General features: G+C 35.6%; 1 protein-coding gene and 1 long non-coding RNA gene across 4 annotated transcripts in view; one reads left to right on the forward strand and one right to left on the reverse strand.

The window, feature by feature from the left end:
- The window catches only part of VAV3 (vav guanine nucleotide exchange factor 3), a 425,599-nt gene that overhangs the window by 361,471 nt on the left and 36,538 nt on the right, over positions 1–27,590 (forward strand). For all 3 annotated transcript variants that reach the window (XR_014054805.1, XR_014054804.1, XM_081493863.1), the window contains exons 21-22: positions 11,674–11,739; positions 23,018–23,052. Coding sequence is in view for 1 of the 3 variants with exons in the window: in XM_081493863.1 (XP_081349989.1) it covers positions 11,674–11,739; positions 23,018–23,052 (101 nt within the window). In the remaining 2 variants the exon portion in view is untranslated. The remainder of the gene's footprint in view (positions 1–11,673; positions 11,740–23,017; positions 23,053–27,590) is intronic.
- LOC145507379 (uncharacterized) overlaps positions 15,984–27,590 on the reverse strand; it is a 58,360-nt gene continuing 46,753 nt past the window's right edge. Inside the window, exon 2 of the long non-coding RNA XR_014054806.1 lies at positions 15,984–17,311. This is a non-coding gene — a long non-coding RNA (uncharacterized LOC145507379). The remainder of the gene's footprint in view (positions 17,312–27,590) is intronic.

The following is a 27,590-nucleotide window of genomic DNA, read 5'->3' on the forward strand; positions in this document are numbered from 1 at the left end:
TCAAACTGAGTCAGAATGAAAGTCATTAAGGACCCGAACTGTCCTCCTCTTCTATAAATAAGTTCAGTCACTCAGTCGTGTCCGACTCCTTGCGACCCCATGGACTGCAGCACGCCAGGCCTCCCTGTCCGTTGAATCAGTGATGCCATCCAAACATCTCATCCTCTGTCGTCCCCTTCTCCTCCTGCCCTCAATCTTTCCCAGCATCAGGGTCTTTTCCAATGAGTCAGTTCTTCACATCAGGTGGCCAAAGTATTGGAGTTTCAGCTTCAGCATCAGTCCTTCCAACGAATATTCAGGACTGATTTCCTTTAGGATGGACTGGTTGGATCTCCTTGCTGTCCATGGGACTCTCAGGAATATTCTCAAACACCACAGTTCAAAAGCATCAATTGTTCGGTGCTGAGCTTTCTTTATATAGTCGAACTCTCACATCCTTACATGACTACTGGAAAAACCATAGTTTTGACTAGACGGATCTTTGTTGGCAAAGTAATGTCTCTGCTTTTTAATATGCTGTCTAGGTTGGTCATAGCTTTTATTCCAAGGAGCAAGAGTCTTTTAATTTCATGGCTGCAGTCACCATCTGCAGTGATTTTGGAGCCCAAGAAAATCAAGTCTCTCACTGTTTGCATTGTTTCCCCATCTATTTCCCATGAAGTGATGGGACCAGATGTCATGATCTTAGTTTTCTGAATGTTGAGTTTTAAGCCAACTTTTTCACTCTCCTCTTTCACTTTTATCAAAAGGCTCTTTAGTTCTTCTTCACTTTCTGCCATAAGGGTGGTGTCATCTGCACATCTGACATTATTGATATTTCTCCTGGCAATCTTGATTCCAGCTTGTGCTTCATCCAGTCCAGCATTTCTCATGATGTACTCTGCATATAAGTTAAATAAGCAGGGTGACAATATACAGCTTTGACATACTCCTTTCACAATTTGGAACCAGTCTGTTGTTTGTTCCATATCCATTCTAACTGTTGCTTCTTGACCTGCATACAGATTTCTCAGGAGGCAGGTCAGGTGGTCTGGTATTCCCATCTCTTGAAGAATTTTCCACAGTTTGTTGTGATCCACACCGTCAAAGGCTTTAGCGTAGTCAATAAAGCAGAGGTAGATGTTTTTCTGAAACTCTCTTGTTTTTTTTGATGATCTAATGGTTGTTGGCAATCTGATCTCTGGTTCCTCTGCCTTTTCTAAATCTAGCTTGAACATCTGGAAGGTCACAGTTCATGTACTGTTGAAGCCTGGCTTGGAGAATTTTGAGCATTACTTTGCTAGCGTGTGAGATGAGTGCAATTGTGCAGTAGTTTGAGCATTCTTTGGCATTGCCTTTCTTTGGGCCTGGAATGAAAACTGAAAACTTGGTGATTACTTAAAGTTAAAATCACAAAAGAAGTATTCTGAGTAATAGCACCATACAGATTATATGCTCATGACAGCATTAGGCATCTTTAAAGAAATACCATTTTACAATGAACAGAATTAGTACTTCAATGAAAAGTATATTGGCTTCTTAAATAAGTATAACTTATTTATACGTATAAATAAGTACAACCAGATTAAATTACTGACACATAGTATCCCTAATTAAGAATTTGTGGGTCAGATATCTCTTGGTAACAGCAATTGACTAGAAAACTGCAGGGACTTAGGAAAGTGATCATATAAACAAAAATGTTTGGTAGTAAAAGTGACTTTAGAAATCCGTGGGTCAAAGTCTGTCATTTTACAGGTGAGAATATTGAAGCCAAGAATGATTAAATGACTTACCAAAGATCTGAAAGCCAGGAAGAGAACACTGGGCTCCTGACTCTCTATACATATCAAGTTATTACTGTAAATGTTTTATTTCTTCTGTTCCAAAATTGTACAAAACTCTATAGAAATAACCAAATCAAAAGCTAGTTAAGATACAACCTGAATGGGATCCTTGAGACAGTAGCCATATTATTCATTTTTAATCTCCTGGTACCTAGCATAGTATAAATATTAAGAAGCCAATATACTTTTCATTAAAGTACTAATTCTGTTCATTGTACAATAGTATTTCTTTAAAGATGCCTAGTGCTGTCATGAGTATATAATCTGTATGGTGCTATTACTCAGAATACTTCTTTTGTGATTTTAATTTTAAGTAATCACCAAGGATAGGAAAACATTCATCAGTTATCCGTTAGGATTAGAAAAACAAATTTCTATATTTTGGACCTTGCTAAAGCTGATTTATTTGGGAGGCTATGTGGCCTCTCCCAAATAGGATTTCTTCCAAGATGTGGTAGAATCCTGTTTTTCTTTTCAGATTTTGTATTGAGTAACTCCTTGTGATTTTACTGACTTATATGCAGATCAGTTTCTGCTTGCTGATTTTTCTTTCATTAGTTATAATATTTTGATTCAGGATTGCACTGTGTAGGCTAACCAGTGAGAGTTTGTGGGGAGGGGGGAAGAAAAACTCAAGATACCATAACTAGAGAGTTCCCTTCCCTGCTGGCAGAATTCAGGAACATCAGAAAATACATCTTTTGGATAACAAGAAAAATGCACTGCAGTCTAAAGTCTCATTCTGCTGTTATAGTCATCTCACATCTAATAAGTTTAGAAATACAGCTTATGGCTTTTTAGTGAGTTTTCCCTTAGCATATATTTCACAACTTTTTAGAGTTTTTGACACTTTAGTCTGCCAAAATTTCAGAGAGATAGTAAACATAAGCAGTTTTGTGTGCAAAATTTGATGGTAAAACCATCAAATATAAAAGAAGGCTTTGTCATATATTTTGATGACTTGATGCAATTATAAACTCTTACAAATTGAGGATAAATTTAATTTCAAAGATCCTAGATCAAGATGGAAGGGGTTTTTTAGAGTTATTCAGAATTCTAAGCCTATCACAGCCACTTACCTACAGATGAACTATGCCAGGAACGTGAATTTCAAACAGCCTTCTGAAAAACTTCATGTTTACTGTTTATACACTGGACAAAAGTAAAAGACCCTGTTCTGACTGAGAAATTTTAAAAGCACCTGGTTTATGATTTTGTTGTTCTGTGTGTGTGCATGAATATTTTGGAATTCACGTCATGACCATTCAGTATAACCATATGCAATTATGTTTGACACATTTTCAAGGTGATCACTGGTACGAAAATGTGTAACTTATCTTACTCATCAAATAAGAAGCAGTTAACAATGAAAAAAAAATTTGTATAACTGGAAGAAAGCATTGAGATAAAGAACTGGATTCTTTGCAATGTAACTGTTTCCTGTTCAGGTAAAACACATGAAGAGTCTGTGTCACTTGTGACTTAGCAAACTTGCATAAATATAAGTAAGAAAGATGGGGTAATACACAGAACCAGGCATTTCTGTTTTATATGAATAGGTCAACTAAACAATGAAAATTTAGAAGTAAAAAGATTGAGATTAAAAAAAAAACCTTTCCTTTTTTCTACAATATTGCTTTTTTAATTTTTTTTTTTTAAGCACTTACCAAGTGCTTTCACAAACATTAGTTCTTTGAACCTTAGAACACCCTGGTGAGGCCTGTGTGGTGGAGCTTATCATCATCCTTGTTTTATCACTGAGCCTTGCCTGCAGTTGGGCAGATTCATATAGCAGAACTGGGATGAGAATGAGCTCTTCTGATGCCACATCCCTGCTGTCTGATTCTGCACTGATGTATATCTAACGGATAACACTGGTGTGGCAGCAGCTAGGATCAGAGATTGCTTCTTACCAAAGGCCAACTTCAGACAGGTTCTTTGTCGTGGTCTTCTCTCCTTTTCTGGTCCTTTAGTTCCATCTCAGGTAGTCAAAAAAATGAAGGGGAAGGAAAAAAAAAGCCTGTCAGAATAGTTCCCAAAGTAGTGCTTGCTAAAAGCTATCCATCCAATCAATAAACTAATTTGTATATTCACCTGTATTCCCATAATTCATGGCCACCCTGTACATCTCTTCCCACCCCCACCAGATTGTGTATTTCTGACAGTGACTGGCTAGGGTGACAGTTGCTCTGGCCCTTATCCAGGGGTGATGAATTACCTAGTAATCTCTACTAGTAATCTCTACACCACCATCATGCATACGTTGAAAGTGCTTAGGGCATTGTAACTTGGAAGAAATTCCAATCTTTCATAAATAACCATTAATCTATCCCTTTTACATTCAGCTTTCCAAATCTGTTTCAAATTGTTCAGTGCTATTTCCAGGAGTGCATTAAAGCTCCAATCCAGGTGGTATTAAGGGGATAAATGAGCCACAGGGAAAATACACTCTGTAGTTTTCTTAAAGCAATTCTTTCTCCTTTGTACAAAGTTAGGAGCCAAGCAATTTATGATTAAGACTTCTGGAGGATATTCTCTATCATTTTCAGCCATTTTGACTGAGTTTAAAAAATGCAATTTTAGCTCTGCCATCCTAGCATACATTAACACTTTTCTCCATAGAAGTAGATTGTAAATATCACTTCTACCAGCATTTCTAAGTAGTTTTAATTCATTATGATTCACTGTAGTTTCCTTTTGAAGTAAAATGAAAAAAGTTATAAGCAAAAGTCAGGAATAAATGTCTGAATATGCATTTATACTTGTGATCAGGCATATCAGAGAGAGTCATCAATTTTAGTTTTGATCCATTTTTATACTGGAAGCAATTTGTTTTTCAGGAAAAGGCATATTTTATAAATCATAATTTAATATTGTTTTGTGTCTGCACCAATTTATTTAATGAAAGTTATAAAGGTGCCTCTTTTCTTACCATATATAGCCCACAGCCTATTTTCTCAGGTACTTTCCAAAGAGAATATTTTCATTAGAATGGCCCAATGTAAACTGTTTGTTAGATTTACAAAAGTCCCATCACATAATGCAGAGAATGCCCTGTAGAATAAATGTATACAAAGATAGCACTGTTTGATACATCAGATGACATATAACTGTAAATGTTTTCAAGTTGACCTTGAAGAGGTTAAGGGACTCACCACAACAAATACCAGACGGGAGATTACCTAGAAGACAACTCCCTATCTCTGGCATTTGTAATAGGCATAAAAGGAATGACAAGTCAATTATCTGACCTAGAATAAAATGCCCGCACAGGAAAAGGAGGAGGAAATTCAGCTGCGTGTCTCTTATCAAGGTTAGTAAAAATTTCCTAAGTAGATTATCACATAGAGTGCCCAAAATCAATGGCTTTGAAAATGGTTGATTTCACAGCTATAGTCCTCAGTTCCAGCCATGCGTAGGGGATTGGCAGCTGCTCCGCCCATTAATATTAATGAATTATCAATGTACAGCCCACACACAACCACCAGGGAACCAAAAATACCCCACCTACACACTACTTTATTTTTCAGTCTTCCAAATGTTTTAGGATGGCTACTCCCTTAATAAGTAGAGAATCGTTAAGTATAGTACGTATTATTTCATGTAGCTAAAACTGATATCTCATAGAAATTAGTGATGAAATGTAACTTTATCCATTTGTTAAGGTGTGTTAAATTATCTTACTTCTTTTTCATTGAAGGGATGCCTGTGATGATTAAGGAAATGTAACCTGTACTGCTAGCACATTTCATTAAAAGAAAAATTCAGAATGACCTTAGTAGTCTGCTTAGTGAAAAATTCCTTCTCCAAGGAGATCTCCAATAGTGTTAAATGCACTGTCACAGAACATCACTGTTTTTTCTAAATTCTGCATTCAATCGAGTAAGCTCTGTTCTTTTTCTGATCTCCTCCCTCCTGGTGGTTCCTTCCTGCTTTTTAGTTAGATTGATTTCTGTAAGCACTGATTTCTTCTCTCTACATTTTATTCCACAAGATTCTTGCTCCTATGATTTTAAGTTTCCCCTCTGTCTGATTGCCATCTAACTCTGTGTTATCCAGATGGATTACATAATCACCTCCTTGACTTTCCCCCTAGTCTTTAACTCCCATTGTCTACTCTTCCCCTATCTAATCCACAGGCAAGTCCTGAACACTGCAGTTAAATGATATCACTAGCACCTGTTACCCTTCCTGCAGGCCTGTCTCCTTTTTATGACACCATCTTTTTAATGACATTCTCACCTACAAAGCCATGCCCATCTATAAGCCAGCTGCATACTGATATCATATTAGTTATTCTAAAATATATAATCCCTTTACTGAGACCCTGTGGCCAGTGATAAATTTCAGATATCATAGTCAAGCTGGTTCCGTAGCTTTGTTTATACTGTGCCCCTTTGTGAGTCTTATGATGCAGGGAGAAGCAGTGCAAAGCTCTGAAGTTAGAACATCTGAGTTTGAATTCTGGTTCTGTCACTTGCTAGCTCTGTGATCGTGAGTAAATCATTTGTCTCCTCTGTGTCTCATTTCTCTCACCTTTAAAATAGGGATGGATAGTAGCTGGACCTACCACAAAGGAGTATTTTAAGGACTAAATCAAACACTCAGATCAGTGTTTAGCATACAGTAGGGGTACAATAAGTGTTACTCATTATTAGACTCCGCTTAAAGGGAATGATTTGCATTTCCCGTGCACATGTTATAATTTCTTAGCCCCGGGCCTTTCACATGGTGTATTTTGTTTTCAGAATATTCTCCGTTTCCATCTCTGTTTGTTTAAACCCTGCATATTTTACATTCATATGTCCCCTTTTCCATGTAGCTTTCAGGAAAACCCTGAATACTCAATCCGTCTTTTGAATTTCCATAGCCTCTCCTGTACCTTTTTAACAGTATTTAGCCCTTTCTGTGTGTGTGTGTGTGTGTTAGTTGCTTAGTCGTGTCCGACTCTTTGCGACCCCATAGACCACAGCCCACCAGGCCCCTCTGTCCATGGGATTCTCCAGGCAAGAACACTGGAGTGGGCTGCCATTTCCTTCTCCAAAAGGAACTATAGAAAGAAAGAAAATGAAGTCACTTAGTCGTGTCTGACTCTTTGCGACCCCATAGACTGTAGCCTACCAGGCTCCTCCATCCATGGAATTTTCCTGGCAAGAGTACTAGAGTGGGTTGCCATTTCCTTCTCCAATTTAGCCCTTTCTACTTTGTATTATAATTATGTGTATACATAGTTTCTGAAAATATAGGGGAAAACAAAAACTGTCTTATGAATTTTTCTCATGGTCTAAACAAACATTAGATACTGTATTTGTTGACTGAATGAATAAATATTCCCCGTGTTCACTTACCTTTTCCCTAACATGTAAGTGCAATTGCAGTTTAAGAACCTTGCCAAAACTAGTATCTTCTCTTTGCTTGGTTATGTAATTCATCCCCCTCTATCTTAATCCAACCCTTTCCTCTTCTCTTTTCTCCCCATACCTCTAACTATTCCCCTTTTTATGCCCCACTTACCTTTTCTCCCTTCCACTCTCCTTCCCTCATCTTCTCTTTTCTCTTCATCTTCCTCCTCATCATTGTCTTTAATTCTGGGTTCCTACTTTTTAAAATTTTCTCTACAAACTCATTGCCAAGATCTGTGAGAACAAAGGGATACTGCTTCAAGAAGGAGATATTTTCTGATTGTTTTTTGTTACTCTTCTTTGTCAAAAATAATAGAGCATGTAGCATCCGATTATAATGCAACTTACTCATGAGGTACTGAGAAGCAAGCAATTGTTAAATAGCAAATAAAAAGAAGCACAACATCTGGACAAGGAGAAATAATCTCACAAGAACTTTTTAATTACATGTTCTAATTACTGCAGTGGGTTTTGAGTATAGTTTGTTTTTCTAGAAAAGGTAAATAATTGTGTCATGAGATTGTTTTAAAGAGGAATTTGACTAGTGGCCTCCAAGAATAAATTCTTTTCTTATTGTTAATTTCTCTCCTTTCTTATTTACAATGCTATTTTGAATTACAGTCCTTTCCTCCAACATCTTAACTGTCCTCTTGCCTTAATCAGTATCCTGTTTCTCCTAAATTTGAAAATCATCTAAAACATCATATCTGTTTCCATTTCCATGTGTCTTGCAATGTCTCATCCTGTTTGAGGAACATTCCCATGAGTTCCATTAGGGATACAAATACCAGTGAAATCTAATTCTTAATTATGAATAATTATTGTACAAAACCAATGTGATCTGCTTGTATTTACAAATGTAAATTTGACAGATACAGTATGTATATATTATATCTATTGTAGGATTGAGGGGTGTGAAGCTAACAAAATTGAATGATAGATTGGAAAGTCAAACTTGAATTCCTATTTTATAATCATGATCTGAAGCCACATATAAGGTTTAACAATTTTATTTTATTATTTTTTAATGGTTCCATATTTATTTATTTTAACTGGAGGCTAATTACTGTAAAATATTGTGGTGGTTTTTGCCATACATTCACATGAATCAGCCGTGGGTGTACATGTGTTTCCCAACCTGACCCTCCCTCCCCATCACATCCCTCAGGGTCATCCCAGTGCACCAGCCCTGAGTACCCTGTCTCATGCATCGAACCTGGACTGGCGATCTATTTCACATATGATAATATACATGTTTCAATGCTATTCTCTCAAATCATCCCACTCTCGCCTTCTCCCACAGAGTCCAAAAGACTATTCTTTACATCTGTGCCTCTTTCGCTGTCTTGCATATAGGGTCATCGTTACCATCTTTCTAAATTTTATATATATATGCATTCATATACTGTATTGGTGTTTTTCTTTCTGATTTACTTCGCTATGTATAATAGGCTCCAGTTTCATCTACCTCATTAGAACTGACTCAAATGCATTCTTTTCAATAGCTGAGTAATATTCCATTGTGTATATGTACCAAAGCTTTCTGATCCATTCGTCTGCTGATGGACATTTAGGTTGCTTCCATGTCCTGGCTATTGTAAACAGTGCTGCGATGAACATTGGGGTACATGTGTCTCTTTCAATTCTGATTTCCTTGGTGTGTATGCCCAGCAGTGGAATTGCTGGGCTGTATGCCAGTTCTAGTTCCAGTTTTTTGAGGAATCTCCACACTGTTATCCATAGTGGCTGTACTAGTTTGCATTCTCACCAATAGTGTAAGAGGTTTCCTTTTTCTCTGCACCCTCTCCAGCATTTATTGTTTGTAGACTTTTGGATAGCAGCCATTCTGACCAGCATGAGATGGTACCTCATTGTGGTTTTGATTTGCATTTCTCTGATAATGAGTGATGCTGAGCATCTTTCTGTGTGTTTGTTAGCCACCTGTATATCTTCTTTGGAGAAATGTCTGTTTAGTTCTTTGGCCTATTTTTTGATTGGGTCACTTATTTTTCTGGAATTGAGCTGCTGGAGTTGCCTGTATATTTTTGAGATTAATTCTTTGTCAGTTGCTTCATGTGGTATTATTTTCTCCCATTCTGAAGGCTGTCTTTTCACCTTGCTTATAGTTTCCTTCATTGTGTAAAAGCTTTCAAGTTTAATTAGGTCCCATTTGTTTATTTTTGCTTTTCTTTCCATTACTCTGGGAGGTGAGTCATAGAGGATACTGCTATGATTTATGTCATAGAGTGTTTTGCCTATGTTTTCCTCTAGGAGTTTTATAGTTTCTGGTCTTACGTTTAGATCTTTAATCTATTTTGAGTTTATTTTTGTGTATGGTGTTAGAAAATGTTCTAGTTCCATTCTTTTACAAGTGGTTGACCAGTTTTCCCAGCACCACTTGTTAAAGAGATTGTCTTTTCTCCATTGTATATTCTTGCCTCCTTTGTCGAAGATAAGGTGTCCATAGGTGTGTGGGTTTATCTCTGGGCTTTCTATTTTGTTCCATTGGTCTATGTTTCTGTCTTTGTGCCAGTACCATACTCTCTTGATGACTGTAGCTTTGTAGTATCGTCTGAAGTCAGGCAGGTTGATTCCTCCAGTTCTGTTCTTCTTTCTCAAGACTGCTTTGGCTATTCGCAGTTTTTTCTATTTCCATGCAAATTGTGAAATTATTTGTTCTAGTTCTCTGAAAAATACCATTGGTAGCTTGATAGGGATTGCATTGAATCTACAGATTGCTTTGGGTAGTATACTCATTTTCACTATATTGATTCTTCCGATTCATGAACATGGTATATTTCTCCATCTATTTCTGTCATCTTTGATTTCTTTCATCAGTGTTTTATAGTTTTCTATATATAGGTCTTTTGTTTCCTTAGGTAGACTTATTCCTTAGTATTTTATTCTTTTCATTGCAATGGTGAATGGAATTGTTTCCTTAATTTCTTTTTGTTTTCTCATTGTTAGTGTATAAGAATGCAAGGGATTTCTGTGTGTTAATTTTATATCCTGCAACTTTATTATATTCATTGATTAGCTCAGTAATTTTCTGGTGGAGTCTTTATGGTTTTCTATGTAGACAATCATGTCATCTGCAAACAGTGAGAGTTTTACTTCTTCTTTTCCAATCTGGATTCCTTTTATTTCTTTTTCTGCTCTGATTGCTGTGGCTAAAAGTTCCAAAGCTCTGTTGAATAGTAGTGGTGAGAGTGGGCATCCTTGTCTTGTTCCTGACTTTAGGGGAAATGCTTTCAATTTTTCACCATTGAGGATAATATTTGCTGTGGGTTTATCATATATGGCTTTTATTATGTTGAGGTGTGTTCCTTCTATTTCTGCTTTATGGAGGGTTTTTAACATAAATGGATGTTGAATTTTATCAAAGGCTTTCTCTGCATCTATTGAGATGATAATATGTTTTTTATCTTTCAATTTGTTAATTTGGTGTATCACATTGATTGATTTGAGAATATTGAAGAATCCTTGCATCCCTGGGATAAAGCCCACTTGGTCATGATGTATGATCTTTTTAATATGTTGTTGGATTCTGTTTGCTAGAATTTTGTTAAGGATTGTTGCATCTATGTTTATCAGTGATATTGGCCTGTAGTTTTGGGGGGTTTTTTTTGGTGGCCTCTTTGTCAAGTTTTGGTATTAGGGTGAATGTGGCCTCATAGAATGAGTTTGGAAGTTTACCTTCCTATACAAATTTCTGGAAGAGTTTGAATAGGATAGGTGTTAGCTCTTCTCTAAATTTTTGGTAGAATTCAGCTGTGAAGCTGTCTGGTCCTGGGCTTTTGATTACTGGAAGATTTCTGATTACAGTTTCGATTACTGTGCTTGTGATGGGTCTGTTAAGATTTTCTATTTCTTCCTGGTTCAGGTTTGGAAGGTTATACTTTTCTAAGAATTCATCCATTTCTTCCAAGTTGTCCATTTTATTGGCATATAGTTGCCGATAGTAGTCTCTTATGGTCCTTTGTATTTCTATGTTGTCTCTTGTGATTTCTCCATTTTCATTTCTAATTTTGTTGATTTGATTCTTCTCCCTTTTTTTCTTGATGAGTCTTGCTAATGGTTTGTCTATTTTATCTTTTCAAAGAACCAGTTTTTAACTTTGTTGATTTTGGCTATGGTCTCCTTTGTTTCTTTTGCATTTATTTCTGCCCTAATTTTTATAATTTCTTTCCTTCTACTAACCCTGGAGTGCTTCATTTCTTCTTTTTCTAGTTGCTTTAGGTGTAGAGTTAGGTTATTAGTTTTAATAATTTAAAAAACTTTCTGCTTATGTTTCCCTTCCTGAGCTATAGTAAGTTAATGCTAGGATTGGGTACAATGTGGAAGTAATTCTGAGGATCCTGACCAATAGCATTGTGTATCTACCATTTCAGGATTATCATTATGGTAAATTTGTTCTCAACACCGCATTTTTTTTTCTAATTTAGGGTAGAAATTTAATATCTGGAGAGGTTGGATTTTTTCCGAGTGATGCTGTCAAGCCTTGCCCATGTGTGAGTATTTTATTTCTTTCTACTTGATTTTTTGATGCTGTAGTTAATTATGCAAGAATGTGTAAAGGATATTGGTCTGATCCCTCATTAACTTATATTTTCTTATTAATAATATTACATGCCAAAATCATGACTCCATTATCAGAAAACATTTTTAAATGTTAAGGGAATATATGCAAAAGGAAATTTTTATTTTTTTTTTACAAAATTAAAAATTTTACCAGGTTTTAGAAGGAATAAACTAAAGCTACCTATCAGATATATTGTACTAATTTTCTTTTTCCCTCTGAGGTAAGGATTAAAAGTGAAAATCGCTCATTCATGTCCAACTCTTTGTGACCCCCATGGATGACATAGTCCATGGAATTCTCCAGGCCAGAATACTGGAGTGGGTAGCCTTTCCTTTCTCCAGAGGATCTTCCCATCCCAGGGATCAAATCCAGGTCTCCCATATTTTTACCTGCTGAAGGGAAGCCCAAGAATACTGGAGTGGGTAGCCTATCCCTTCATTCAGGGGATCTTCCCAACCCAAGTATTGAACCAGGGTCTTCTGCATTGCAGGTGGACTCTTTACCAACTGAGCTATCAGGGAAGCCAAAGTGGGGATCTAATCTATTTCTAGTCACTTTGAGTTACAGAGATATTGCACTTCAACTAGTGTGTTTGAAAGCATGCTAGAAAGCATGAAAGTCCACAGATTCTCCAGTCAAATATCTTACTATTGTACATTTTTCTGTGCTTTAGTTTGTCATAACTGTTTATTTAGTGTCATAATGATATTTTCTGAAAACATCAAACACATTAGGCAAATACAAGAAGAGTGAATATTTACTCAAATATTATGGATGAATATCACATAAAATGTACTCCCTAATGCTTCATGAAATTTATAAATTTCTGTTTAGCATGATATTTAATCATCATAATTTGATGTTTAGAGTAGATTTTTATATGAAACTTTAAGTTCTTAATTCTAAGTAAATGAAATTTTTTTACTGATACTAATATAATGCAGTTAATGGTTTGGAGGGAATAAAAATCCTTGAACTATCTTGCTTGCCAAATTTTGGTCCTTCTGAGATTTCTAAACTGAACATTCTTTTTAATATTAATTAATAATGGTAATGTCTTCCATCCTTGACCTCAGATGTAATCTGAACAATAATTTACTCCACTCATTCAAGATTAATTAAATTTCAAAAGCAAAATGAATATAAAAAAATCTCTTGCTATTTCTGTTGGTTCTATGATCCAATTTCATATATTATTTAGCCTGTTATATCTTGAAAAAATCGTTGAAGCTTGATACCATTCATTTAATTAGATAAGCAAAAATGATTGTTTAGCCACTTTTATGTCATTTATGTAAACATCATTAAGGTTTCTTATGCTTGAAGAAGTGATATTTATATGGGGCATGTAGCTGAAAATTAAGATTTGGAAACCTAAAGACATCAACTGGGTTTCCCTGGTAGCTCAGCTGGTAAAGAATTTTCCTGCAATGCAGGAGACCCTGGTTTGATTCCTGGGTCAGGAAGTTCCCCTGGAGAAGGGATAGGTTACCCACTCCAGTATTCTTGGGCTTCCCTGGTGGCTCAGATGGTAAAGAATATGCCCGCAATGTGGGAGACCTGGGTTCGATCCCTGGGTTGGGAAGATCCCCTGGAAGAGGGCAGGGCAACCCACTCCAGTATTCTTGCCAGGAGAATCCCCATGGACTGGAGCCCATCATGGCTTTCCAGTTGCAAAGAGTCGGACACAACTGAGCAACTAAGCAAAGACATCAAATCAAAACTATTAAGCATTTCATGTCCCACATACTGTTTTCCTTTCACAGCTCCTTGAATATAGCATAGAATGAGCATTTGAAGTTTTATTTTAGGAATAGTCTAGCACAGAGTAGGTATTTAACATTTTTTTTTGTATGAATGAGCAAAGGAGTGAAAAAACAAACAAAAGCCCCTATCTAAATGTAGGCAGTTATCAATGGCAGATACTAATTGAATGAGCTTGTAGGATCATAGTGAATGGTATTTGGTGAACTGGTTACTGGAAAAAGAAATATGCTTAGGATTTTAAGCTGATAAAGAGTTGTAGAACACATAATTATGAGTTGGATTATCACCTACATATAATTGTTTTTATAGCTTAAAATGAGTAAATAGCTATTAAAATTTTACTGCTTTACTTAATGAAATTATAGATTCATTTGTTGATTGTAGGTTAAATTAAGGTAAATATTTAGAAGGAGGGAAAACACAGGAAGAACATAGACAGTTTTATTATTTCTGCTAATATGGTACTTGGAGACAAAGCCTGGAGGTACAGCACAATGTAGACTTGGGTATCTCTATGAATTCCAGAGCCTTCAGTGGGTGAATGAGAAGAAAATTATCTTACAGAAGATGATATGCCTGTCTTTGCTTGGGCCTTGATTAGAAAGAAAAAGCAAGCATTTGGTTGGAAAGGAAAACATTTTTTTTCTCTCCCCTAATCTTTGTGTATCATTAGGAAGTGTTCTAATTTCATTGTTTTACATGTAGCTGTGAAGTTTTCCCATCACCACTTATTGAAGAGACTATCTTTTCTCCATTGTATATTCTTGCCTCCTTTGTCAAAGACAAGGTGCCCATAGGTGCATGGATTTATCTCTTGGCTTTCTATCTTGTTTTACTGGTCTATATTTCTGTTTTTGTGCCAGTACCATACTGTCCTCTAAGAATTCTTAACTTTAGATCCAAAGACCACACATGTGTGGGGTTGGAAGTCATACTACCTTTTTGACCTAAGTAATTCTAAGCTAGCAACAGTAGAACATACATATTTATTGATAATTACCTTAAACATAAATGGATTAAATATTCCAACCAAAAGTTGTAGACTGGCTGAATGGATACAAAAACAAAACCCATATACATGCTGTCTTTAAAAGACTCACTTCAGATCTAGGGACACATACAGACTGAAATTAAGGGGATGGAAATATTTATTCCATACAAATGGGAATCAAAAGAAAACTGGAGTTAGCTATACTCATATCAAACAAAATAAGGCTTTAAAATAAAAAATATTATAAGAGCAAAGAAGGACACAATGATCAAGGTTCAATCCAAGAAGATATAACAATTGTAAATATACATGCACCCAGGACAGGAGGATGTCAATACATCAGGCAAATGCTAACAGCCATAAAATGAGAAACCAACAGTAACACATTAATAGTGGGGTACTTAACACCCCACTTTCATCAATGGACAGATCATCCAGACAGAAAATCAATAAGGAAGCACAAGCCTTAAATGATACATTCAACCAAGGGACTTAATTGATATTTATAGAGCATTCCATCTAAAAGCATCAGGATATACATTCTGCTCAAGTGCACATGGAACATCCTCCATATTGATAACATGATGGGCCACAAGGAGAGCCTAGGTAAGTTTAAGAAAATTGAAATCATATCAATCTTTTCTGATCACAGCACTATGAGATAAGAAATAAATTACCAGGGGGGAAAACTGTAAAAAACACAACACTTGGAAGCTAAACAATATGCTAGCAAACAACCATTAGACCTCTGCAGAAATTAAAGAGGAAATAAAAATATCCAGTGACAAACAAAAATGAAAGCATGATCTTCAAAATATATGGGATGAAGCAAAAGTAGTCCTACGACAAAAGTTTATAGCAATACAATCTTACTTCAGGAAACAAGAAAAATCTCAAACCACCTAATCTTACCCCTAGAGCATCTAGGAAAAGAAGAAAAAACAAAACTCAAAGTTTCCTTTTACAAGGAAAAAATCATAAATATCAGAGTAGAAAGAAAGAAATAGAGATGAGGAAACAATAGAAAAGATCAATGAAACTAAAACCTTGCTCTTTAGAAAGATAAACAAAATTAATAAACCTCTAGCCAGACTCAGCAAGAAAAATGGGGAAGGGCTCAAATCAATAAAATTAAAAATGTAAAAGGAGAAGTTACAGTAAACAGAACAGAAAGACAAAGGATAGTAAAAAAGACTACTACCAGCAATGAAATGCCAACAAAATGGACAACCAAGAAGAAATGGACAAATCCTTAGGAAGGTACAATCTCCTCAGACTGAACCAGGAAGAAAGACAAATCACAAGTACTGAAATTGAAACTGTGATTTAAAAATCAAAAACAAAAACTCCCAGTAAACAAAAGGCCAGGAACAGATGGCTTCACAAGTGAATTCTGTCAAACATTTAGAGAAGAGTTAATACCTATCCTTTTGAAACCCTTCCAAAAATTGCAGAGGGAGGAATACTCCCAAATTCATTCTATGAAGGCACCATCACTCTGATAAAGTTAGACAAAAATGCTGCAAAAAGAAGCAATGTCACTGAACACAGACATAAAATTCCTCAACAAAATACTACCAAACTGACTCCAATAATACATTAGAGGGATCATATAACATGATCAAGTGGGATTAATCCCAGGAATGCAGGATTTTTCAATATGCACAAATCAGTGTGATGCACTACATCAACAAATTGAATAAAAACCATATGATCATGTCAATAGATGCAGAAAAAGCCTTTGAAAAAGTCAACACCCATTTATGATAAAAACTTTTCAGAAAGTGGTCATTGATGGAACATATCTCAACATAATAAAGGCCGTATATCATAAACCTGCAGCTAGCATCATACTCAGTGGGGAAAAACTGAAAGCATTTCCTCTAAGATCAGGAATAAGGCAAGTATATCCATTTCTGCCACTTTTATTCAACACAGTTTTGGAAGTCCTAGCCACAGCAGTCAGAAAAGAAAAAGAAATAAAAGGAATCCAAATTGGGAAAGAAAAAGTAAAAATTGTCACTATTTGCAGATGACATGATATTGTATGTAGAAAATGCTAATGATGCTACCAGAAGACTGCTAGAGCTCATCAGTAAATTTGGTAAAGTTGCAGGATAAAAAATTAATACACAGAAATCTATTGCATTTCTATACACTAATAACAAAGAATAGAAAGAGAAATTAAAGAAACAGTTCCACTTACCATTGCATCAAAAAGAATAAAATACTTTGGAAGAAACATATCTAAGGAGGCAAAAACCTATACTCCAAAATCTGTAAGACCTGATGAAAGAAATCAAAGATGACACAAACAGATGGAAAGATATACCATGTTCTTGGACTGAAATAATCAATATCGTCAAAATGACTATACTACTCAAGTCAATCTACAGATTCAGTGCAATCCCTATCAAATTAACAATGGCATTTTTCATATAATTGGGACAAAAAAAAATTTGTGTGACAACACAAAAGACCCTGAATAGCTAAAGCAATCTTGATAAAGAAAAAGAGTTTGGAGGAATCAGGCTCCCTGACTTCAGACTATTTACTATAAAGCCACAGAAATCAGAACAGCTTGGTACTAGCACAAAAACAAAATTATAGATTACTGTAACAGGACATAAAGTCTAGAGATAACCCTAGTCAGCTATGGTCACCTATTCTATGACAAAGGAGACAGAATATTTAATGGTGAGGAGAAAGTCTCTTCAATAATGGTGCTGGGAAAACTGGAAAGCTACATGTAAAAGAATGAAATTAGAATATTCTCTAAACTATACATAAAAATAAATTAAAATGGGTTAAAACTCAAATGTAAGACTGAATACTATAAAACTCTTAGTGGAAAACATAGGCAGAATACTCCTTAGGACAAATCACAGCAATAACTTTTTTGATCCTCTTAGAGTAATGGAAATAGAAACAAAAATAAGCAAATGGAACCTAATTAAACTCAAAAGCATCTGCACAGCAAAGGAAATCTTAAAAAAAAAATAAGACAACCCACAGAATGGGAGAAAATATTTGCAAATGATTTGACTGACAAAGAGGATTAATCTCCAAAATTTACAAATAGTTCATGCAGCTTAATATCAAACAACAACCTAATCTATCAATAAGCAGAAGATCTAAGTAGTCATTTCTGCAAAGAAAACATAGATGGCCCAAAGACACAGCATCACTATTAGAGAAATGCAAATCAAAGATGCCCAACATTACTAATTATTAAGAGGAATGCAAATCAAAACTACCATATAATGAGATATCAACTCACACCAGTAAGAATGGCCATCATCAAAGTCTACAAATAATAAATGCTGGAGAGGGTGTGGAGAAAAGGGAACCCTCCTACACTGTTGGTGTTGTTGCAGCCACTATGGAAAACAGTATGGAGGTTCCTTAAAAAACTAAAAATAAACAACCCAATCAAAAAATGGGCCAAAGAACTAAACAGACATTTCTCCAAAGAAGACATACAGATGGCTAACAAACACATGAAAAGATGCTCAACATCACTCATTATTAGAGAAATGCAAATCAAAACCACAATGAGGTATCATTTCACACCAGTCAGAATGGCTGCTATCCAAAAGTCTACAAGCAATAAATGCTGGAGAGGGTGTGGAGAAAAGGGAACCCTCTTACACTGTTGGTGGGAATGCAAACTAGTACAGCCACTATGGAGAACAGTGTGGAGATTCCTTAAAAAACTGGGAATAGAACTGCCATATGACCCAGCAATCCCACTGCTGGGCATACACACCGAGGAAACCAGAATTGAAAGAGACGCGTGTACCCCAATGTTCATCGCAGCACTGTTTACAATAGCCAGGACATGGAAGCAACCTAGATGTCCATCAGCAGACGAATGGATAGGGAAGCTGTGGTACATATACACAATGGAATATTACTCAGCCATTAAAAAAAAATACATTTGAATCGGTTCTATTGAGATGGATGAAACTGGAGCCCATTATACAGAGTGAAGTAAGCCAGAAAGAAAAACACCAATACAGTATACTAATGCATATATGTGGAATTTGAAAGATGGTAACGATAACCCTATATGCGAGACAGAATAAGAGACACAGATGCATAGAACAATCTTATGGACTCTGAGGGAGAAGGTGAGGGTGGGACGTTCTGGGAGAATAGCATTAAAACATGTATATTATCATATGTGAAACAGAACACCATTCCATGTTCGATGCATGAGACAAGGGCTCAGGGCCGGGGCAATGGGATGACCCAGAGGGATGGGATGGGGAGGGAGGTGGGTGGGGGGTCCAGGAGGCGGAACACATGTAAACCCATGGCTGATTCATGTCAATGTATGGCAAAAACTATTACAATATTGTAAAGTAATTAGCCCCCAACTAAAATAAATAAATTTATAAAAACAAAAAAAAACTAAAAATAAAGTTACCATACCAAGCAATCCCACTCCTGGGCATATATCCAGAGAAAACCATGGTTCAAAAAGATACATGCATCCCAATGTCCATTGCAGCAGTTTGCAAGAGCAACTGAACTGTCCACTGACAGAGGAATGGACAAGGAAGACATAGCACATACATGCAATGGAATGTTGCTTAGTCATTAAAAAGAATGTAATAATGCTATTTACAGCAACATGGATCAACCTGAAGATTATCATACTAAGTCAGACACAGAAAGACAAATATCAATGATACTGCTTATATGTAGACTCTAAGGAAAAAAAAAAAAAAAGAATTTAGTTGCAAAACAGGAACAGACTCACAGAATTAGAAAACAAACTTACGTTTACCAGGGGCAAGGGTGGGATGGGGAGGCATAATTGGGAGGTTGGGATTGATATACACACTGTTACTTTTAAAATAAATAAGCAACAGGATTTTACTGTATAGCATAGGGAACTCTGCTCAATATTCATAACAACCTAAATGGGAAGAGAACTTTAAAAAGAATAGATGCGTGTGTATGTATAACTGAATCACTTTGCTGTACACATGAAACTAACACAACATTGTTAATCAACAATACTCAAATATAAAATAAAAATTTAAAAGAAACATAAGATGATTCCACATTGACTTGTATTCTCAATGCAGGTGCCCATCTCTCTAGATTGGTACCTCAAAGAATTTCTACAGATAAAGTTACAGGGTTTATAAATTCACAATTTGGAATCATTACCTTTATGAGGAAATAAACCCACCTTAAGGAAAAGTCAGCAAAACAATAACATGCAGAATTATATTCACAAGGATAGCAGATAATTGAATTATCAGATACTAAGTTCAAAACTGTATATTTAATATGGTTGAAGAAATTAAAGGGGGAATAAAAGTCTGAGAGGATATTTAGTGTTTGGGCATACTTCAAAAGGATCAAGTACAGTAACTGAAATGAGAACCGTAATGGAAATATTACAAAATTTATTAGACTCAGTTGGGTATAAAATTAGAAGAAAAATCTGAAGAAATTTCTCAGTGAACAATCCCAAAAGATTAAGATATGGAGAATGTAAGATAATGGAGTGATAAAGTTCAAACGCATCTTATTGAAAGAATATAGATAATTGTGGGAAAGCAATGCTCAAATAATGGCTGAGAATTTTCCAGAATTTATGATAAAACTAATCTTAATAGTCAAGAAGTGTATATTAAAATTAATGAATACCTAGATACATTTTAGTGAAACTTGAGAACATCAAAGACAAAGTGAAAATATTAAAACCAACCTTGAGATAAAACTATAAAGGGTTGATGATTAGACATAACAAATAACAGTAAGAGCTTCCAGTTCTGGCCACTGTCAGGTAGCTCCTATTGGATCAATCCTCCCACAGAAAATAACTGCAAACTCTGTAGTCTCATACATATTTACATGTGTGTATGTGTGTGTATTTATGTATATATGCACCATGCAGGGTGGTTAAAATTCAGATATAATAGGAACCTCACAGTATTACTGGTTTAAAGTGGCAGAATGTAGAGTTTGAAGTAAACACAAGCTGGAAAGGGAGATAGAAAATCTTAGGATAGAAAGACAGAGGTTGCAGTTGGGGTCCAAACAAATTAACTGCCTACTTTAAGAAAAATCACACTCTTTGTAAGAGCATAACTGAATTCAGAGCCTCTACAACATTATCATTCAAATTGTCCAAGATACTAAATAATGAGTGCACAAACAAACAGGAAAATATGAACCACACTCAGCAGAAAAGGCAATTAAAGGATAATAACCCTCAGATGTCCCAAATGATGGAATCTGCAGGAAAGGGTTTTTTAAATAACTATTATAATTGTGCTCAAGGACAAAAAGGAAAATAGAGTTGGCTCTAGAAACATGCAGAGGTTAGGGCCCTGACCCTCCAAGCAGTGGAAAATCCATCTATAACATATAGTCAGCCCTCTATATCTACAATTCCTCCATATCTGTGCTTCCACATTCACAGATTCAAATGCAAATGCAAATCGTGTAGTATGTTAGTATTTACTATTGGAAAAAATGCACAATAAGTGGACCCCTGCAGTTTAAACTCATTTTGTCCAAGGGTTAACTATATGTTTATAATGAATGGACAGGAAACCTCAGCAAACAGGAACTATAAAAAAGAAACAAATGGAAATTTCAATATTTGAAAATATTTCAGTATTTGAAACAGTAAGAGTAACATATTCAAAGTTTTGAAGAAAATTAGAAATCTAGTCTATCTAGAAAACTGTCTTCTTTAATAAGGATGAAATAATGACATCTCTAGCCTAACAAGCACATTAAGTTCACTTCTGTCTCATCTAGCTTTTTTAAGATGTACTTAGGAAGAAGTGTGTAGCTGATATATAATTTCACATGCATGCAGCATTCCCAATAAAACTTTTAAAAAATTCTATATCTGTAGCAGAAGTTTAACAATGGAAACAGCCTATGATGAAGGCAGAAAAAGGCATTGGGGAAAAACTATTAAAGAAAATTACTTATAGCTTTATATGTGAGATATTCATCCAAAGGCCCGAAGTACACATGAAAGAAAGGGGGAGGGCTCTGATGAAGGGGATCATAGCTGAGAAACACATAGCTGGCTCATCAGACATCGGAATGTACTCACTGTAGAAAGAATAAGATCCAGAAGGACACATCAGGATTGAAGAGCATCAGATACCCATTCTGCTTTAGAATTTTATGTTACCCTTAACTTTTATGGATCTTTCCCAGCCAAGAACATCCACAGCCAAAATATGTTGAAGCTATTTACCTCCTTCCTCCCTCCTCTTTTTGCTGTTCCCAGAAAGAGTGATTGCTTTAGGAATAAACATACATTTAAAGAATACAAAGAGGTACAGGGAAGGAGGAAAAAAATTTTTTTTCCTCATCAGATTTTAGAGGCCATCTATAGCTTATCAAAACAGAAACAAAGATTGATTTGTATTTGTGAAAATAAAATTGTATAAGAAAATATTTACAGGATTTGAATGATGTCATTTACTTTCAATATTATTTGCTGTATATCAGGATCTTTTGTGGTGGTGAAGCTTAAAATGCAATCCATAGGATAACATATTTAAATATTGATAACTTTAGAGATGTTCTGACCAGAAGGATAGTTTTTAAATTACAACTCTTAACCTGGAAGATCAAAATAGTAATAGCCCATTATGAAAATGGACATAGCTACAGATATTATTCATATTGACCACACTTCAGTTACAAATGAGAGTAATAGTATTTTTAATCACCCAGTGTAAATAGGCTCAATGTAAATACTACAGAACACATACATCAAAGATTCAGGTGATTCATGAAGATTAAGTAGTATGCTTATAATTTGTTATTTTATGAATATTAGTGTGCCTTCTTTGACTTTGTTCATTTTCTACTTGCAGTTAGCAACTGGAAGTTTTCTTTTTATTTGCATAGAAAATGTAGTTTTTCTCTTTTGCAAAGCTCCATAGGAAAAAAGGTAAAAATGAATATTTCCTGTGACATTTCATAAAAAAAAAGGTCTTCCAGTTGGTAGACTTCTAAACTAGAGTTTAAAATTTATGTTACAAATAAGAGGCTACATCTAGTGTATATTGTTTACTTTGCCTGCTTTTCCAATGTCTTGGGAAAGCAGAGTGCTATTAGGTTTTCCCAACATTTTCATTTTAATTTTCTATGAAAAGATTAAACTGCCTTGAAAATTAATACCAAAAGATTCCAATTCATATTTTCTTGTTATCTCTTTCTTGAGAGGTAAAGTGGCAATAAAATAAATGAAAGAATTAAAGTGAAATGAATTATTTTCTACTTATCTGAAATATACTATGATTCTCACTGTATAATATTGCCAATGATAGTTCTAGGACTGTGCTATTTAGGCTTTTATAGAGCTGAGTTAGCAGAACTGAATTAATGATTGATTTCTAAAAGCTTCCCTTAAGTAATATTAATCTATTTTTGCCTTTTTATATCCTAGGTGCCCAAACCAGTAGATTATTCTTGCCAACCCTGGTAAGTATTAAAAATGTTTATGTTGCTGAGTTGAAATACCATACCTTTAGCTCAAGGACGCCTTAAATGTGGGAGTAGTAAACTACATTCCATTTCCATTTGTCCTTTGGCTAAAGGTGTTTTCACATGTAACAGAACACCATAATGAATTTATATATTGCTGACTTTTTCCATATCTTTATCAGAGAGTGGTGCATGTGAGTACAAGTGCAAGTACTTGGCTGTAAATCCAAAGTTTATAATAGCCAAAAGTGGAATGGGACATGGGCAAATATGCATATTGTATTTTAAAAGAATAGGTTTCATGAAGTTGAGGGGGGAAAAAAGTGTAATTCCATTGTCTGAAACAAAAACTTAGCCCAGAAAGGATTGTTGTTGTTTAGTTGCTAAGTCGTGTCTGACTTTTGTGACCCCATGGACTACAGCACACCAGGCTTCCCTGTCCTTCACTATCTCCCAGAGTTTGCTCAAATACATGTCCATTGAATCGGTGATGCTATCCAACCACCTCATTCTCTGTAGCCACCTTCTCCTGCTCTTCAATCTTTCCCAGCATTAGAGTCTTTACCAATGAGTTGGCTCTTTGCATCAGGTGGCCAGAGTATTGGAGCTTCAGCTCCATCATCAGTCCTTCTAATGAACATTTAGGGTTAATTTCCTTTAGGACTGGCTGTTTTGATCTGCTTGCAGTCCAAGGGACTCTCAAACGTCTTCTCCAGCACCACGATGCAAAAGCATCAATTCTTCAATTTTCAGCCTTCTTTATGGTCCAACTCTCACATCCATACCTGACTACTGAAAAAACCATAGCTTTGACTATACTTTTTCTCCATCTGTTTGCTATGATGGGACCAGATGCCATGATCTTTGTTGTTTGAATGTTGAGTTTTAAGCCAGTTTTTTCACTCTCTCCTCTCACTCTCATCAAGAAGCTCTTCAGTTCCTCTTCACTTTCTGCCATTAGAGTGGTAGCATCTGTATACCTGAAGTTGTTGATATTTCTCCCAGCAATCTTGATTCCGGCTTGTGATTCACGCAGCCCAACATTTCGCGTGATGTACTCTACATATAAGTTAAATAAGCAGTGACAATATACAGCTTTGATGTACTCCTTTCCCAATTTTGAACCAGTACATTGTTACATGTCCAGTTCTAACTGTTGCTTCTTGACTTGAATACAGGTTTCTCAGGAGATGGATAAGGTGGTCTGGTATTCCCATCTCTAAGAGCTTTTCACAGTTTGTTGTGATCTACACAGTCAAAGGCTTTAGTGTAGTCAATGAAGCAGAAGTAGATGTTTTTCTGGAATTCCCTTGCTTTCTCTGTGATCCATTGAATGTTGGCATTTGATGGTTCCTCTGCCTTTTCTAAATCCAGCTTGAACATCTGGAAGTTCTTGGTTCATGTACTGTTAAAGCCTAGCTTAAAGGATTTTGAGCATAAGAGTATAACCTTGTTAGCTTGTGAAATGAGCATAATTGTAAGGTCGTTTGAATACTCTTTGGCATTGCTCTTCTTTGAGATTGGAATGAAAACTGACCTTTTCCAGTCCTGTGGCCACTGCTGAATTTTCCAAATTTGCTGACATATTGAGTGCAGCATTTTCACAGCATCATGTTTTAGGATTTGAGATAGCTCAGCTGGAATTCCATAACCTCCACTAGCTTTGTTTGTAGTAATGCTTCCTAGGTCCACTTGACTTCACACTCTAGGATGTCTGGCTCTAGGTGAGTGACCACATCATCGTGGTTATCTGGGTCACTAAGACCTTTTTTGTATAATTCTTCTATGCATTCTTGCCACCTTTTCTTAATCTCTTATGTTTCTGTTAGGTCCTTATCATTTCTGTCCTTTATCATGCCCATCCTGGTATGAAACAGTCCCTTGATATCTCCAATTTTCTTAAAGAGGTCTCTATTCTTTCTCATTCTACAGTTTTCCTCTATTTCTTTGCATTGTTCCTTATACAGATGTTGGAAAGATGAAATAAAATGTGTATAATACTATATATAGAAAGTACCCAAAATGTGTTAATTATCATATGTTGATTATAACTATTCTAAATAGTTTTTCTGGTTGAAGATGTCATTTTCTCTTAAACTCATAATGTCTAAAAAGTAATAATCATTATCTATTGTTTCCTTGTTTCTGTCAGTGATATGGCTAACCTCCTCTTAAAATGACTGCATCTATTTTTATTTTATTGATGTTGAAATATGTGTATACAAATTAGAAATTAGGATACAATATAAATGAGGTATTCTGAGAGTATATAGTAAGTATTAGTTCAGTTTGCAAGTGTAGGTAACACCTGAGTTTTTTGATATTTTAAACTGATCATTTTCTGTTATACAACCAAAGCATGAAAAATGTCAGGTTACTGTAGGAACACCTTGTCCATAGTTTGGGATCCTTTCCTCAGCAGTCTTACTCTCCCTCCCCAGCCACATCTGCTTTGTGTAATCATTGTCTGTTTTCTCTGACATCCTTTCCTGGCTTCAACATTGAGCCTGCTGAGAAATTATAGCAGGTCTGTGATAGAACTGAAAATCTTTGCTATATGTTTACCTGTTTTAAGACAAATTTGAGGTCTTAGTTTTCATGGAATTAAAGACTGTAACACTGACAAATTAATTTTGGAGAACAGAACTGATAGCATGGATAATCAAACTGTAAAACATCAAGAACTGGTGAAATCATGAAAGTGTGATGATAGTTTCCTTCTCTTTTCTTTTACTATTTCTATATAAGAAGGCATAATAGTTACAAAACTAATGATTTTAGAGAAATATGAATGCCACACACAAGATGGATTTTATGAAATAAACTGATTAGATACCTGGGAACCATTCAGAACACAGGAAATTAGCTTTTGAATCCTTTGTTTTAAAATGTACCCTTGCCAATATGTAAAATTCTATTGAAATTATGACCAAATAGTATTGTTCCTAATGATAAAAAAACAATCAAGATGTTTAGATGAGGGAACACCCTTGAAAACAGGTAAGAAATAAAGACAATAGAATTTCAAAATTACTTTTTCTTTTCTAAGAAACTTGGGACAGTTTCTTCACACTAAGCAGGCAATGTTATGTGAAATGCTTTCTGCTAAGGAACAAAATGATCAACTATATCAGAAAATGAAACCTTCAATTTTATAAAAACTAAACTGTTTAGAGAAAAGTTACACTGTAGTTTTCAAGTCATTAAGAGGGCTTCCCTGATAGCTTAGTCTCAGTTGGTAAAGAATCCGCCTGTAATGCAGGAGACCCCAGTTCGATTCCTGGAGGAGGGATAGACTACCTACTCCAGTATTTTTGGTCTTCCCTTGTGGCTCAACCTGGCCTTCATTTAATAGGAACTTGAGAAAGAGAAACTAATGACAATTATACATATAAAAAAAGATAAAACCAAAAACTTTTTAGAACTGAAGGCTATATGACTCTACATCAAAGATGCTCCTGTGAGCCCAGGACAACACTGAACTTTTTAGTACAGCATATAACTGGAAGGCTTATTATTATGAACTTTGCTATATAGAGCAATGAATTTGAGTTTTCAGAGGAGGGGCAGGGAAGATTACCTACAAAGACTCAGAAATCAGAATGGCATTGATCTGGAAGTTAGAACAGCAGAACGGTGCCTTAAAATTTGAGAAGCAAATGATTTGTCACCTAGAATTATTTATCCAGCCAAATTGTGAATTAAGGATTATTAAGTAAAATACAAATATCATAGATATGAGACCTTCTAAGTATTACATCCCATATATTCGTTTATAGAAATCTCAGGAATTAGCTAGTAAACCAGGAAAGAGGGAGATACAAAATCTAGGAAATGGGAGTGAAGGGATTCTAGGACTACACTAATTTAGCAGACATGGAGAGAAAGCAGTGGTGATAAGACCAAAAGGGTGGAGGGTTTGGGAAAACTGGATGTCTCCATAGAAAGAATTAATAGGTACAGTACATGGTGCTGAACAGGTATCACTGGGGGGGTTATAATTCGTTTGGAGAATTTGGAAAAAAATTGGGGTAGAGACAAAGAAGTTTGAGCAAGCAAAAACTTGAGGACTTGTTTTTTGATGTCGGATGTTCTTCGAATGTGACAACATGACAAAACTGGATTAGATGATGGCTAGGCTTTGGAGCAGTTACAGAAAGGAGAGTGAGGGGCAGCACTATGATGGCATGAGCATAAGTGGAGAAATAGTGGTTTTCTGTCCTGAAATCTGAATTGATAAAAACTCAGAAGGCAAAGAGAGAGAAGGAGGGCCTAAGAAAATATTTGAAAAGATTATAGCCAAATACTTCCCTAACATGAGAAAGGAAACATTCACTCAAATCCAGGAAGTACAGTGTTCCATGCAAGATAAACCAAGGAGGAACATGCTCAGACACGTATTAATCAAACAGACAATAATAAAAGACAAAAAAAATATTAAAATCAACCAGGGAAAAGCAACAGTTATTTAATAGTTATTTGTTCATACAAGGGAACCCTGATAAGGTTATCTGCTGATTTTTAAGCAGAAATTC

This window comes from Giraffa tippelskirchi, chromosome 5, assembly GCF_054371585.1.
Source record: "Giraffa tippelskirchi isolate mGirTip1 chromosome 5, T2T-mGirTip1v1.2.pri, whole genome shotgun sequence".
Taxonomy (NCBI): domain Eukaryota; kingdom Metazoa; phylum Chordata; class Mammalia; order Artiodactyla; family Giraffidae; genus Giraffa; species Giraffa tippelskirchi.